Genomic DNA, 17,164 nt, shown 5'->3' with positions numbered 1-17,164 from the left:
TACCTCAAAATCAATACTCACCGGAGTACTGATCAGTGCATGCATGTGAGAAAATTACCCAAGGACCAAAAAAAAAACCACCCAAAAGGCAAGAGCATCCAATGTACACAAGAACCAGAAATAGTGCCTAATCCCACCAGTCAACTGGAAAGTCCCATGACTCATCGGACCTTGGGTAGAGTACACGGAAGAATGTTGCCCCAGAGATGGGGAATAATTAGCTCTACTCTACCTATTAGCACTAGCATTTCTCTGGGCCCATCTACAAACTTTAAAAGTAGGATTTAAAAGGATTGACTTCGTTCCCAGCAACTTAACTATGTCCTAGAATAAAACTCAAGAATGTAAGAATACAAAAACAACCCAGTACCAAACAAGATAAAATTCACAGTGACTGGCATTCAATCAAAAATTAAGAGGTGTGCAAAGAAGAGGTAATGAGAAAAAAAATCAATCAAAATTGACCCAGCACTGATATAATTATTAGAATTTGCAGTTAACAACATTAAAACAGTTATTGTAACTGTATTCTATATACTCAAAGAATTAGATGGAGACATGGAACATTTTTAACAGTCAAACTGAACTTACAAAAATAAAACTATAATATATGAGATAAAAAATACACAGAGTGATACTAACAACAGATAATACAGAAGAAAATTTAGGGATCTTGAAGGCATAGCAATAGAAATGCTTAAAGATTATATACAGAAAGAAAAGGGAATAGTAATTTTTTAAATGAACAGAGTATCAGTGAGCCATAAAACAACTTCTGCAACTTAATATACATGTAGTTGGAGTCCCTGAAAAACAAAAAAGCAACAGAAAAAATATTTAAAGACATAATGGCCAAATTTTTCCAAATTTGATGAAGCTCAATAAATCTTATACACAAAAAGCATGACAAAAACTACACCAAGATACATCATAATAAAATTGCTCAAAATCAGTGGTAAAGAGAAAGTCTTAAAAGCAAGGAAAAATACTTATATTCCCTACAGAGGAACAAAGATAAGATGACAACAGATTTCTTGTCAGAAACAATGCAAATGAAAAGACATCATTAAAATATGGAAAAAAGGAAACTGTCAACCCAGAATTTTATATTCAGCAAAAAATATATTTCAAAAATGAAAGCAAAATAAAGGCTTTTTCAGACATACAAAATTTGAAGTAATTCATCACCAGCAGATCTGCACTATAAGAAATGTTAAAGAAAGTCTATCAGGCAGGATGAAAATGATACCAGATGGAAATATAGATTTACACAAGGGAATGAAGAACACAGAAAACAATAACCACATGGGTAAACATATAACTGACTTTATCATCTAAATCTGTTAAAAAGATAATTGATTAAATAAAAATAACAATGCAGTCTGGAGTTTAAAACATAAATAAAAGTAAAAATGTATGACAACAGTAGTATAAAGGTCAAGAGGAGAAAATATACTATTGAAATGTTCTTATAATATACAAAAAGCAGTATAATATCACTTGAAGGTAGATTGTGATAATTTAAAGAGGTATGCTATAAACCCTGAAGCAACCACTAAAATTACAAGACAAAGGGTTATAGCCAATAACCCAACAGAAAAGATAAAATGGAATAATGAAAAAATTCAATTAATCCAATAGAAAAGAGAAATAGGGAACAGGGAACAAAGCATACATGGGACAGGTAGAAAACAAATAGCAAGAAGATAAATTTAAACATGACCCTGTCGACAATCATGTTAAATGTAAATAGTCTAAATACACTGATGAAAAGGCATAGATTATCTTACTGGTTAAAAGAAAAAAAAAGGTAAGACTCAACTATATACTGCCTATAATTAAAGCACTTTACATGCTACAACATGTAAAAATATCAAAGTAACAATAATGAGTAAAAGAATCCAGACAAAAAAGTGACATATTATATGATTGTATTTATATAAAATTCTAGAAAATATGAATTAATCTATAATGAGAGAAAGTAGAACCATAGTTAGGGACAGAGGTTGGTACAGATAGGTGAGAGGGATCATAAAAGGAAAAAAAGTAAACTTTTTGGGGTGATAACTATGTTCATTTTTCTTGATTGTGGTGATGGTTGCATCGGTGTATTCGTATATCAAAATTACCAAGCTGTACACTCTGAATATGCACAGTTTATTATAATTCAATTATGCCACAATAAAGCTGCTTAAATTTTTTAATCTAATAATTAATTAGGTCCATAGGGAATAATTTGGCGAATCTACTTTTTCAACTTTAAATTTCATAAAATCTAAATATGTATCAATTATAACAAATGAAAATGTAGCAAGCAATGGAAATGTGTTTTAAGTATAAAATGCAAATTAATTTTGAAGACTTTGTAAAAGAAAATGTAAAATATCTTATTAATAATTTTTTGTGTTGACCACATGTTGAAATAGTAATATTTTTTATATATTGGGTCAAATAAGATGTATAATTAATTGTAACTGTTTCTTTTTACTCTTTAATGTGGCTTCTACAAAATTTAAAAGTAAAGATGCAGCTCACAATATATTTCAATTGAACACAATACTGCACTAGAAAGGAGGATTTAATTGGAGTACTCAGAAAACATAATTATGTTCATATTTCTGTCCAACAATGGTTAGCCATCTTATGATAGACAGAATAGTGGCTTCCAAAGGATAAGCATATTTTAAATCCTAGAACCTGCAAATACGTTATCTTACATGGCAAAAGAGATTTTGCAGATATAATCAAATTATGGATCTTGAGATGAGGATCTTATCTTAGATTATCTCGGTGGTCCCAATAACACCTTGATTTTAGCCCCGTAAAGCTCATTTTGAACTTACGACCTCCAGAACTGCAAGATGATAAATTTGTTTGAAATCACTAAATTTACGGTAATTTGTTACAGCAACAATAGGAAACCAACACAGATTTTATGTACCTGGAAGTAGGGTGCTGCTGTAACAAAAACCTAAAAATGAGAAGAGGCTCTGGAATTGGATAATAGGTAAAGCCTGGAAAAATTGAGGGGAGCATGGTAGAAAAAGCCAATTTGTTATACAGTGGCAGAAAGCAGAGCTGAATTTTTCCTACACTTACATGGAAAACAAAACTTGCAAACAATAACTTGGATATTTAGGTGAGAAGATCTCCAAGCAAAGTGTTGAAGGGGTAGCCTAGGCTCCTAAGAGACGTCCAGGTGTTAATCACCAGAACCCATGAATATGTTGTATTACCTGGTAGAAGGGATTTTGCAAATACGATTAAATTACAGATCTTGAGATGGGGAGATTAGTCTGGATTATCCAGGTAAGGACATAAGGGAAAGGCCTCTTCAGTCAAAGTCCCATAATGAAGTTACCCTTCCTACCAAAGAAGCTGAAAATCCCTCCTAGTGGTTGCAGCCTGGCACATATCCCAGAGACCATTGCCAGAACAGAGAGCACACATGTTAGAGAGCAGAGTTCCAGCCAGCAGGCCCACGCTTATGGAATTAATTAATTAGTTAATTAATTAATAGCAAGTAAAGCAAGCAGCAGGCCTTTTATAGGGTACATTGGACAGAGGAAATTTTAATTCAATTCAACATGTTTATTAATCATCTACTATGTTTCATGCACAATAGTTGGCCCTGGGGATCTAGAAGTATCAAGATCTGCAGGACTCCTGCCCTCCTGAAGCTTACAGATCAGACAAGTTTCCACAGCAACTCTGTTGACAAAGTGTCAGCAGCTTTGCTCAGATCAAGAATGGCATGGACTCTCAACAGCGACTGAGCAGACTTTGCACAATGCAAAAAGGAAAGTAATCCAGTCTATATTCTTTTAACCATACCAAGCTTATATACTTCACCGATTCCTTAGTAAGGAGTAAGTGGAAATTAATACATCCATAGTCTTATTATCTATCATTACATAATATCCATAGATTTGCTACATATCATTAACAAGGCTTGTTATCTACACAGTAAATACGTAAATCTCATTCCATAATGTTGGTTCAGTCCCTCTAAAATAATTCTTTTGTCATCTTCTTAAAAGGCTGAGTTAAAAGAACCCTGCCAACAGTTTTCTTGGAGAAATGTCTAGGCTGCCTTACTACCATATCTGATCAGTACACTCCCTTGCTTAAAGGCTCCCACTTCTCTGAGAGTTAAATACAAAGCCATTACCATGGCCCACAGGCAAGAGTAGTATTTACAACAGTTAACAACAAGGACATGGTCTCTTACCTATGAGAAAGGTCAGAAATCATCAGTACCCTCAAACCCATGCATATCAGCAGAGTATCAGCTCTGCCAACAGGGTCCGATGTAACTAGCTCCTGTCTACCTCTTCAGCCACTCACCACCCTTCAGCCATGCTAGATGTCTTTTAGTGGGTTCTTGCCTTGAGATCTTTATACATACTATTTCCTCAGCCCAGAATGCTCTGAGCCCTACCCTTTCCTACACCAGGCTTTCTACTCATTTTTCAAGTCTCTGCTGACATATCACTTTGCTATGATTTGAATATTTGTGTCCCTTCAAAATTCATGTTGAAGTTTAATCCTCAGTGCAACAGTATCCTGAGGTGGGGCTTTTAGGAGGTAAGTCCTGGGGGCTCTGCCCTCTTGAATGGATGATTAGTGCTCTTAAAAAAGGGCTCAAGGGAACTAGCCAGTCCTTTTCTTGCCCTTCCATCCCTTCCACCATGCGAGGAGACAGCACACATCCCCTCCAGAGGATACAGCAACAAGGTGTCACCTTGGAAACAGAGAGAGCCAATGCTCACTAGACACCGAATCTGCTGATGCCTTGATCTTGGGCTTCCCAGCCTCCAGAAATGTGAGAAACAAATTCTTATTGTTTATAAATTACCTAGTCTGTGATATTTTGCAGCACAAACAGGCTAAGACATACTGTTTCAAGGTAGCCTTTCCCCGACTATCACCGTCTCCAGCTCTCATTAAATCAGATGTCCCTGGACTACTCTTATTTGGCAGCCTATACATCCCTTCATTGTAAATATAGCAATCGTTACTCAATAATTACTTGTGTAATCACTGTTTCCTTCACTATATTTTAGAGCAAGGGCTGCATCTATCTTATTTACTCTTAGTGGTAACCCTGTTATTAGCATGTTGTCTGATATACAGTAGGAATTCCATAATGATAACTAGTACTTACTGAGCATTTACTATGTACCAGGCACTGTTCTAAACAGTTTAATAGATTAGCTCCTCTGATCCTTATAACATCATGAGGTAGGTAATATTATTTTAGATGAGGACACTGAGGCACAGTCAGACTAAGTTATTGCCCAAAATCTGATCCCAGGCTGTAGGGCTCCAGAGCCCTTGTGCCATAGTTTGAATATTTGTCCTCCCCAAAACTCATGTTGAAATTTAAGCCCCAATGCAATAAGAGGTAACTGGGTCATCAGGCTCTACCCTCATGACTAAAGTAAACCCATTCATGGATTCATGGATTAATGTTAATGGATTGTCATGGGAGTGAGACTGGTGGCTTTGTAAGAAGACAAAGAGAGACTTGAGTGAGCACACTCAGCCTCCTCACCAGGTAATGTTCTGCACTACCCAGGCATTCTGGAGAGAGCCCCCACCAGCAAGAGAGCCCTCACCAGATGCAGCCCCTTGACCTTGGACTTCTCAGCTTCCATACCTACAAGAAATAAATTCCTGTTCTTTAAATAAATTACCCAGTTTCAGATGTTCTGTAATAGGCAACAGATAATGGACAAACCCCCACCATAATGCTTCTATAGATGCTTGCTGAATGATTTGATGAATTGCAGTCCATTGTATACTGGGCATAACCAAGTAAGCTGTACCCTGAAGAGAATGCAGCCATAATGGACATCCTCTGTGCTCGTGGCCTACCCATTAGACGAAAGCAATATAGATATAGGCATAGGAATAGGCACAGGTAAAGATATAGATAATAGCTAGAGAAGTAGCCTGTAAAAATATGACTAGCCAATGGCTTTCAAGGGTCTTGTAAATTCATTCCACTTTAGATCCCCACCAAAACTGTCAAGGAAATATTTTACTACCCTGCCTCCTTCCTACCCTTTTACTCCAGTGCCTCCTTCCTACCCTTAGAATACCCTCTGCATATCTGGACATGTAGGACAATAACTCAAGACAAACAGCAAAGCTGATCCCCAGACAAACATACACCAGATGAACCCTCCCCAGACAGACCCTTCTCCCCAACCTCTGCCCCCATGCAAAGGATGAGGTGACTTTACCTTGAAATAAAAATGCTTTGCTGGCATTGTGCATCCCGGACACCTGAGTGACTCCAAGGGTGGTATTCACCAGGTCAAGCTCGGTGATGATATCCATCTGAAGGTCAGGATCCATCCCAAAGCCCACCACTGGAAAGGAACAAAGAGTTGTTTTGGCTTAAAATGAAGACTGCTAGTAGCAACACAGAGCCGGGATTACGGAGGCACAGAGTGGCAGGGAATACAAGGAAGCCAACGATGAGTGCCCGGGGAATCTCTCTCCCTGGAAGGGAAAGAAGAGCAACTCTTTCCTCCATCACCCCACTGATATTATAGTTTCTTGGTACCTCTCCCATTCCCACTTCCCATTATAGACTGATAATTCCTCATCCAAAACCCTTGGGGCTAAATATATTTCAGAATTCAAAATGTGTCTTATGTTAGAAATGTTTATAGCCTATATGCTACATTTTATGGAACACCTTCAGGAAAGTCTAAATCGGCACCCCATAATCAAGTACAATATTTCTGGAGCAAAAACTATGACATATTCCTCTAATTGGCATACATAAAGACGTTAAATAGGCTCATACCAGTTTAGGTCAAGTTTTGCCACCAAATGAGTTCACCTCAGGATAGGTTTTGCTGAATGTCATGAAGAAACTTTGGATTTCAAAGCTTTTACAAATTTGGGGACTGTGGATACAGGACTGTGGCCCTGACCTATCTGCCTCAAAGACAGATGCAGTAGCAAAATCTGACACCACCAGCAAACACCTCCACAGAGTGCCCACCCATGATAAGGAGGAAGGAAATGACAGGGACAGAGTTTCTGCTGGAGAAAGGCGGCAGAGGGACTGGCCAGGACAGAGAATCCCTGGAATAATGGATGTATATTTCCATCCACAGGGATTCCCAAATGGAAAGTTAGATACTGGAACAACCCTTGTTAGAGAACCTTCCTGCAGGGAAACAAGGCCTTGAGCTTCCTACTCTTGTCTGAGAAAGGCAAATCCCTCAGGATGGCTCTCATCCAGGGGGTGCTCTGTGGAATGATTCATTCATGATTGCAAAATGATTTCCAACCATATATATATTAATAAAGCTAGAGATCACTCGAAAGGACTGTGTTTAAGCCATTTGTAAAGGCTTTGTCTGTCTACACTTAGCATCTCAGTGATGCAATTCTGATTGCACAATTGGAAATGTTTTAATCAGCAATGGCAGCCAACTTTCGCCTGGTGGTAATGTGGTTGCCAAGGCAAGATTTGGAGAGCTTGCGCCCACCAAGTGAGTGTTCAGCCAGACATCATGCGTTATGGCAACCTCACCTGTCCTCCCACCTTCACCCTGGCCCTGCAGACCTGGGGAAGGAAATCTACCCTCTCCTTACTCTTTCCCTATTAGGAAACAGGAACAGCTGCCACAGTCTAGGCTTCTGCTAACAGAAGGTTGGTCAGGAAGTTCTCTTTGGAGCAGAAACCTGTCATTGCCAAGGCAGACAAAAGGTTAAATTGAAGGCACAGTGCATATAACTGCCTTCTTAGTTTTTCTCAGGCTTCCCCTTGTCCCCTGAACTGAAGGTCTAAGTATTCTCCTTTCTGATGCAGCCAGTTATGGGACTGGTTTACCCAAACATAGCTCCTCCTTCCATTCACTCTGCATTCATTCATTTAGTATTGTCTCAACAGGCAACGCTGAGCGCTTACTGTGTAACATACACATTGCGAGGCACCGGAGATGTGCTCATGGGGTTTGCATTCCTGGCTGGGGGTGGAGGGGGAAGTGGGGAGGGGACAAAAAATAAACAAACAAATAAATAAGATAATTTGGTGCTGTGAAGAAACTAAAACAGAGTTATGGGATAGAAAGCAACTTGGATGGGGGCCCTACTTTCTTTCTTTCTTTCTTTCTTTCAGACAGGGTCTCGCTCTGTTGCTTTGTCACCCAGGCTGTAGTGCAATGGCACAATCACAGCTCACTGTAGCCTTGAACTCCTGGACTCCAGGGATCCTCCCACCTCAGCACCTCCCCCCACCCAGCCCCCAGCCCCTGAGTAGCTGGAACTACAGGCTTAAGCCACCAGCCATCATCCCTGACTCCTGACTCCAGGGCCCTAGTTTAGAATGGGGGGGGGGATTCTTTTGAGATGACACCTGAATGACTAGAAAGAACAAAATGGGAGGAGGGGGATCTTTCCACATGCAGAGAACAATGAATGCAAAGGAGGAACAAACTTGAAGTATTCAAGGAACAGAGAAAAGGCTGGTGTGGCTGGAACACAATGGGCCAGGGAGAGAGTAGTAGAACATGAGTCCAAGGGGTGGGCAAGGACTAGATAATATAAGACCTGTGACCCACCAAATGGAGCCAGGATGTTATTCTAATTCTAGTGGGATATCATGGAGGGTTTTCAGGTTTGTATTTTGGGTGGGAGAAGGGGGATGAGATAAACTTTGATTTACATTTTCAATATGATCTAACTTTAAGTTTCCAGCCTACCGGCCTGATACTGCTCATCCCACACCCAAATTCACTTCACAAAGACTGATCAAGTGCCGACTCTGTGCAAAGAAAAGCTGAGCTAGACGAGCTTCTATTACTCCAAGCCCCAGCACCATGAGCTTGTTGTTGAAACTGGTGATGTTTTTCTCCAAGTAAGCTAGCAGTTCTGTGATCACCTTGGAAAGACAGGCAAGGAACTAATATTTCAGTTTGATCTATAGTGTTCTACATCTATAAGGCAGAAATTAAATCTCAGAGGACCACTACCTTGGTCTTTCTCAGGCCAGAAATTTGGAAAGTGGCCTGGGGAATGTGCCCTTGGCCGGACGCAAAAGGAAGGAAGCATCCCTGTAGCATCAGTGCCGTGCACAGGGTGGACATATGGCAGGCTCTGAATTTAGGAACTGATTAATTACCTAATGATGGAGTACATGATTATTGCTTTGGGTACAATGATTTCAGAACAGTATTCATGAGAGGACAGAATAGCATGAAGGCCAAGGAAACTTTCTAAAGGGACTGTGGTTAACTGAATTATTGGCCTCAAATGTTTATCCCTCCTCCATCTACAGCCTTTGCTGTGTGGCTTTGCAGCTCCTTCCACCTGAATCGGAGTAAACCCCATCTCTTGACTTTGAGTTCATCCATGTAACTTGTTTTGGCCAGTGGGATGTTAGTGACATTACACAAGCAGAGGCTTGAATGTGCTTGTATGGTAGGGTTTGTTCTCTTGCACTTCTGCATCACAATGAGAAGAACATGGCCCTGCTGACCCACTGGCCCTAGGAGACTGAGACATGTGGAGCAGGCACCCTACCTGAGTTTGGAACCAAGCTTAAACCTGGCCTAGATGAACCAACCGCCAGACCAACCTACAGACATGTGAACCAAAATAAATGATTATTGCTTCAAGCCACTGAGTTTTGGGTTGTTTATTACGCAGCATTATTGTGGCAATATTAACTGATGCAGGAACTAAAGACCTTCTAGGATAGTTATCCTTAAGATGCTCAAATCTCCCAGACCAGGGGCCCTGCAATTGGACCAGCCTAAAAAGCACCCAAACAAACTATAGAACTGGCAGAACACCCCAGTGGTGTCCTTGGATCCCCACCCCTAAATCAGAACACAGCACACTCAATCCAGAAAGCATTGTGGAAATGACACTAAATTAAGAGCCAGTTTCATCTGTCTCTTCCCCCTACTAATTCTGTGCCCTTGGAAAATTCACTTCACTTCTCAGAGCCTCAGTTTCCTCATTCATAAAATGGGAATGATAAGACTTGCCTCCCAGACTTGTGAGGTGTCAGCAGTAACTCTATGAACACTCCAAGAGCTCAGTCTGGCTGAGTTGGTGCCCAGCTGGAGTTTGCTCCATCTGTCTTTGATAAGACTAGTTCTCCAGGCCATTCCAGCTCCCTGGTTCCCAACGCCACTAAAATCATACAAAAGGTGACAGCCCCCTTCCTCCCATTCCTTCTCCATACCTAATTGACCTTGAAGAGCCTCTCATAATGGGTTTGTTTGTGAAATCCATATATTAAATCTCCCATCCAAGTACTAACCAGGCCCGACCCTGCTTAGCTTCTGAGATCAGACGAGATCGGGCGCGTTCAGGGTGGTATGGCCATAGACCGTATATTAAATCTATATTCACTCCTCCACCCCCTGCCCACAACTTGCAAGTGAAGGAGCTTCTCTGGCTTTACAATAACTGTATTGCTCTTATTGTGAAAACACCCCATAAAAACTGAACAAGAGAAAAGAAATCAATTAGGCTTCTGGATACGGTTTTCTTCTCTCCCTTTAATTGGTCCCCTTCAGGAGGAAAATGCCTTGTGCCAATAGCAGGATGTGTAAAGGACAGCACTTTGCACACAGCCTAGGGAATCAGAAAACCTATTAATAAGGCAGCATTTACATGGCCTCTCCTGAACCCTATGTAGTGTGAGAGTATTGGTTCCATAAAAAAAAAAAAAAAAATTATTTTAATGTTTCTGTTTCTTGTCCAAGCATGGAGCTCCTGCCCTTTTCCTAGGAAACTCTATTAAAGTTTTCTACTTTGGGCATAATGGCTCTACAAATGGCTGGAGCTGGGAATTAGAATTAAGCAAGATAAAAAGTTCCTGGGGAGGAAATATTTTAAAAACCTGGAAGGCAGCATATCAATGTCACAGAGGCACTTGAGGCCTGACTCTGGGATCCAGACCTCCACCCTAACCAGGATACCTGCCGGGCTGCTGCTGCTGCTGCTGGCAGCCCCCGCTGGCCTCGTCCAGAGAGTGCTCGGGCCCAAAGCCTACTCATCCACCTTCCAGGTCTGGCCCGAGGCTCCCAAGCAAATGCTCCTGGGCCTGGCTCACTTCAAATCTAATCTGGCTCATTGTCCACGGTGGAAGCTGTTTTCCTCTGGTTCACGCAGAGTAAAATGATGCTAGAAAGATGCTCCAAGACCTCATTTAACCACAAGATTTAACAACCACTTAATCAGATTTGGGCCCCTGGGCTCCTACAGAGTTTCTTAATACTCCAAAAGCAGTTTTTTTGAAGAATGTGCCCTATACCTGTTCTAAGCTGGTCGACATTTTACATGATCTCTGGAGGCTGGGGGCTCATCTCCACAGCTCCATTATTCAATTCATAATTAACCAACTGCCTGGGAATTGCTTAAAAAAGAAAATCTCTCCTTTCCAGCAGGTGGCAGCAAAAGGCATTCACTGGGTGCCTTAGGGGCTTTGAAATTACAGCTGCTCCCTTCACCCCTTACCCTGGTGACCAAAACAAACTGGAATGCAATGGGAGGGATAACAATCACTGAGCTTTATATTATTCATACTTCCAAGACATTGGAGAAAACTCATGAGTATAGTGTCTTATCGCTGCTATTATTGCAGCCTTCTAAGTTTTCATTATTAGTGATATACCTGGAAATCCCAGAATTATTTTGCAACCAGAAATAACAAGAACTAGAGAAGAGCACCTCCTATCTTGACTCCGCTGTGCACTCTAAAACAAATTCTCTGAACAAGGAGCAATTTAAGCAGCTTCCTTATGACACTTATCATTCGATCTTTTCATATGTAACTGTTTCTGCACTGCAGTCTTGCTTTAATTAAAATGTGCCTGATATCATCTATTCATTTCCATTACAAGGCAGTGATATCTGAGCAGCTCACTCAGTGAACCACATGTTTATTTCATCTAAGACTGTTAACAGCCCAGACAACAATTGTCCCACTTGACAAAGAGAAACTTTCCAAGTGGCTTGTTTGGATCCCGATAAACGAATCAACCAGCCAGCCTTTGTTACCTAAGAAGAAGATGAATGTATGAAGTGGAAAGGGTGATTCCTGGGCAAAATCAAAGGCACTGCCCCCAGAAAACTACAGCTTATTCCCACTCAAGCTACCAGAAATTTTAAGTGTACAAATTGGGAGATAATTTCCCCTCCACCCCTGTCTCTCTGATTATTCTGATAATCTTTGTAGAAGAAATGTGTGGTCTCTAGCGTTCAAGTAGTGCCAAGTGGCACTGAAAAGCCAAGCTCCCTAGGCAACAGCCACAACCAATGGGCCAGATCCTTCCAGGCTTCCCTGCCTTTGCACAAGCTGTTCCCTCTGCCTGGAATGCTTTCCCACTTTGTCCACCTGGAAAACTTCCTACAAAGCCTTCAATGCACAACTCTCAAATGTCACCTCCCAAGTAAAGCTTTCTCTGACCACCACCCCTCCCTGGAATTAATTCACACCGTCCCTCCTCTGTATTTCCTTCATACCAACGTATACTCCTACCTCTCCTCCCCCATCAATCTGTAAAATAAGAATGTTTTCCAGTTTCTGTCTAGATTCTCGGCTAAGCAGGAAGTGCCCAGAAGTCAAGGACCAAGTCATTTTCTTGCATGAGTAATCCTGGCACCCAGCGAGACCCTCAACTGTTTGTTGAATGAATAAATATATGAATGCATCTTCCCCTACAACCAATTTTTACAAGATTTAATGGAAATTCGGGGTGGAAAGGGGGAAACGACGGTGTTCTTGATGATCTCCACCACAAGCAATGAGCCCTGGAAACACGTTCCATTTCTGGATAAAGGCACTTTGGGCAACTTTTCAAAGGAGTAATGAGAAAAAAAGGATTTAGGCATATTCGATGGTGATATGCACTTGAGGATGCGAACTGACCGAAGGGCTGCCTCCTCCCGGTCTAGTTTCTCCCCGTTTTCTGTTCCCTTGTAAGACGCCCAACAGCACCAGATTCTCCATCCTCAGGGCGGGTAGCCCACTCTGCACTAGAATCGCCTGACCTGATCTTCCTGGGGCGCATTCTTTCCAGCGTGTTCTCGGTCTTAAAAGACTAACCCATCCCAATGAACCTGAACTCAAGAAGCAAGTATTCTCGGCTAGTCTGAGCCTTGGCGTCTCCGCAGCCTGGGAAGCTCAGATGGAGATAAGAAATGGAATGAAGGTTTCTTTTGTCCCTGGAGAAATCCATACGCTACGCTCTTGGGTTAAGCAGAGGAAAGCCGCTGCCGGCTCAGTCCTGGGGACATGGAAAGGGCCAGCTGCAAGCTCCCGGTCGCCCAACTCTTGGATCCTCACGCGGGCTAACTGCCAAAGAGGGGCGCCTGGGCGCAAGCAGAGGGAACTTTTGAGCCAACCAAGGACCGGCGCCCCTCCCCAGCCCTCTCCAGATAAACTTGCTCCCTGGTCTGGGGAGGAGGCTATGTCTCTAGAGAAGGGAAATGAGGATTGTAAAGGAGAGCCGCTAAAGGAGGAGGGAATGACCACACATAAATTCTGGGGTGCAAAGTCGGCAGCGCGTACCGAGGATGGCTGGCGAAGGATTGAAAACCTCCAACACTCCCGGCAATAGCAATCGGCAAGCCTTATTTTTTCCAATTTCCTACCCCACCCCACCCCACCTCACCCCAGTCTCCCTGCATCTACTACTGGCCCCTAGAAGAAGGCAGCTGCAAGCCAGTGTCCGAACTGCAGGGGACTGGGGGGCAGGGGAGCCGGTGGAAGCAGAAGGAAGAAGATGCTCTTAGAGTCCTCACAACTGCGTCTCCGGAGGCAGAACGAAGCGGAGACTTCAGACAATTATGCGTTATCCTTGCTCCCCCTCCCGCCCCGAAGCCTGCGATTATAGCAAGGGGAAATTGATTTGGAGCTTAAGAAAATCTCCCCAGATTGTCTCCACTGTTCCAATCCTCCCCACCACCACAATAATTGTTCTCCCAGCCCCTGGGGGCGGGGAGCGGGCGGGGGAGAATACTCCTGGAGTTCTCCTGGGGAGAGTCAGGAAGGGACAACAAGAGATCGCGGGATCCCGGGGTTCTCCCGCAGCCCTCTCCCCGCGCCACGCCGCGCCGCGCCCTCCGGAGCCCAAGCCGCGCCCGCCGGCCGGAAGCGCTCCCTCTGCGATGCGACTCCCGCGGCTACCCCTTCCCGGCCCAGCGGGAGTCGGGGAGGGCGGCTTCCACCGCACCTTTCAAGTTCCGAGACGTGGGCTCGCAGGCCCGCCCTGCTGCGGGTTTCGACTCCCTGGGACCTGGAAGCTGGTTATTACCAGCAAGAGGGTGCGCCCGCTCGGCCGCGCCCCTCACTCCTGCGTCCCTGAGGCCGCGTCCCCCGGGAAGGGGCACTCATGGGGACATCTAGCATGTGAGTCCCGCTTCTCACCCTTTCACTCCGTGCAGGGCAGAGAGATCCAAAGGAGCAATGCACGATACTGCCCTTCCCCAGACCAGGGCAGAGCTCAGCTCCAGGTCTCCCCACGCCGGTGTGGGCTCTAGGCAAGGCAACGGGGCTCCCTGCTTTCCCCGATCCCTCCAACCTCCCAGCTGTGCTTACCTGTCCTGGCGGTGCACACACAGAACCACACAACTAAAATCACATCCATCGGCATCGCTCCCGAGGGTCCCCGCCAAGCAGGGTGCACCGAAGCCAGGTGGAAACAAATAAGCCTGGATGCCGAGGCGCGCCGGGCTCAGAGCCGCCAAACTTGCTAGCGGGCGGCGGGGGAGGTGGCTCGGCTGCGCCGGGTGCTGCGCTCGGGGATCGCGCCCAGGAAGGCAGCCCCGGCCGCCCCGCCCCCAGCCCGCCCCCCACCGCGAGCGGCGGCAGCGCCCGACTCGGGCCCCGGCCCCCGCTGCGGCTGCGCTCGACTCCGAGCTGGGGCCAGATCGCGGGGCTCCGCCACTCCGGCAGGTTGCTCCGCGCTGGGGGCCGATTCAGTTCGCCTCCTTCGCCCTCGGAGCTGCGAGGACCGAGGCTGCAGGTGCGGCAGCCGCTACCACCTGGAACACCGGAGTCGGAGTCCCGGGACCCGCGGGCGAAAGGGAGGAGCTGGAGGCTCGAGGCGCCCCCACGTCTTCACGCGCTCCAGCCCTGCCGAGCCGCCTTAGCCGCTGTTGCCGTCTCTGCCTCGGCGCCGCGGTGGGGGCTGCCCAAGTTGCCACAGTTCATCCCCGCGGAGTCGAAAAGCCGCCGAGTCCTCCCGGGTGGGTTTTTTCCTCTGGGAAAGCGAGACCGAGGCGGCGCCACCGAGCGCGCACGGCCTCTCCTCGGAAAACAATTACTCGGGATTCGCTCTGGCAACTGGCTGCGGAGGGGTGGAGAGGGACCTGAGGGGCATGATGGCTGAGTCCCCGCTCACCACCTGTACCTTCTGTCTCCCCTCTCCTGCTGAACCCCTAAGACTGGGCACACTCTTTTTTGGGTCCAGGAAGAGAGGTTCTCGCCGGAGCGAGCTACAGTTGGGGTTTGGGTAATCTACTTGCAAACCTCATTCTACAGGGCAAATGCTGCCACTTAGGGGTAATTCCTAAACATCTTTTTTTTTTTTCTTTTTTTGGGTGACTTTCTTGATGGTTTTGTCAAAAGCACACTGTTCTTTCATAGTCACATTCCAGGCTCTCCAGCAGTTCCTCGGGACCTCCACCCCCAGCCCCCACCCTCCGCAACTCCCAGCACCATTCTCTAGAGAGAAAAGCTGGGCTCTGTTTTCCACTAGTGGGCAAGAAGAGGAGGGGTCCTCCACCCTCTCTGTGACCCTTTCCAGACTGATCTTGCCTGTGGAAATCTCCCAGGTTTGAGACCTCTGTCCCACTTCCTATTTGTCCCTCTAACATCCAGGAATGTTATTTATAACTGAAATGTAGAGTCACGGAATCAGAAATGACAGAACCTCTGATTTATACCAAATGAGCCCCACTTAATTTAAAGCCCCCCCCCCCCAGCTTGCTCACCCTGTCCACTCTCTCTAAGCCCCCCCCCACCACCACCACCACCCCTTTGATACTCACAACAGGGATCCCAGAAGAGATGAAGGGAACTTCTGGAAACAGCTCTCCCTCACTTCCGGGAAACCAATTCCAATGTTTCAGCATCCTCTTCACCAATAAGGACCTGCCTTTCTCACTTCTTGCACTCCCTCTCACTTCCCATATCCTTAACCCCTATGCAGCTTTGACCCCCAGGAGCCCCAGGGAAGGTCACCAAATTAGCAGTACAGCTTATTAAGAGACAAGATTTTACCTACAAGCTCTTCCAGTCTCTGCCCTATTTTTCTGGATATTTCTGTATGCAAGCCACTGTCCCACTTGGGCCTTTACAGTGTTGTCCTTTGGCAGATGAAAAAGGAAATGAACAAGCAGGCAAATTCCAGCTCAAGAAGAGAACTGTGCAACCCAGAAGTTGAACTGAAAGATTAAGAGGTAAACTGATGCAAGGCTCAACTGAAGCTTCAACTCAGGCCCAAAGGGCATCTGTCTGCCTTGACTCTGTATTTTCATTACAGAGTCAGGGCTTTTTCCTTCCTCCTGGAGCATGTTGCATTTAAAGCTAACATTAAATTCACACACGTGGCAGAAAATAGGATTTCCCAAGTCTAATTGGGCCTAGTGGACAAGGACACTGTACACCATGTTGTGTTATGAGAGCTGTATCCTCTCTAGCCTCACAGTCTTTAAGTACCGCTCAGTAGCAGTAGCAGCAGCAGCCTTGAGTGGCTTTGGACTATTGTTTCCAAGGCCCTTTGATTGATCTCAGAAATCCCAGAATCCTTAAAAGTCGCAGTGACCCCAGCAAGGGGAAAAGGTGGTCTGGGTAAGATCTCTAGAGCTCTCTATCTTTAAAGTCTCTGGGTAATTAGCTGGTCCTGTGAGATGGGACTTTTAGCTTGTTCCATTAAAAAATAAAGCAAGACATATGTTCTGTCATAGCTTTGCAGCATAACATCCATTAACAGTAACAAGAGTTAATCTCAACAAGGTCATAAATCTTTCCTAGATATCTAAGTACTTCAATCTCCTCCTATAACTGCATTCCTTAAGTGGGGATTTTGAGTGTGTGGGCCTGTTAGGCTAAGGTAATCTTCATAGAATGGGCCCAGCAAATTTCTGCAGTGATAATGGACACATGGCTGTG

The 17,164-nt window shown here is 44.7% G+C and overlaps 1 protein-coding gene across 3 annotated transcripts in view; it reads right to left on the bottom strand.

The window, feature by feature from the left end:
• Positions 1-14,816, bottom strand: part of NELL1 (neural EGFL like 1) — a 720,354-nt gene extending 705,538 nt beyond the window's left edge. For 2 of the 3 annotated variants that reach the window (XM_069469705.1, XM_069469706.1), the window contains exons 1-2: positions 14,588-14,816; positions 6,252-6,380 (exon numbers count right to left, since the gene is read on the bottom strand). In XM_069469705.1, the coding sequence (XP_069325806.1) occupies positions 6,252-6,380; positions 14,588-14,642 (184 nt within the window). In that variant the 5' untranslated portion in view covers positions 14,643-14,816. The remainder of the gene's footprint in view (positions 1-6,251; positions 6,381-14,587) is intronic. The other variant, XM_069469704.1, reaches the window with a different exon arrangement.
• Positions 14,817-17,164: the final 2,348 nt, after the last annotated feature.

This window comes from Eulemur rufifrons, chromosome 6, assembly GCF_041146395.1.
Source record: "Eulemur rufifrons isolate Redbay chromosome 6, OSU_ERuf_1, whole genome shotgun sequence".
Classification (NCBI taxonomy): Eukaryota; Metazoa; Chordata; class Mammalia; order Primates; family Lemuridae; genus Eulemur; species Eulemur rufifrons.
Note: the sequence above shows the minus strand (reverse complement) of the source record. Positions and strands in the feature narration are given on the sequence as shown.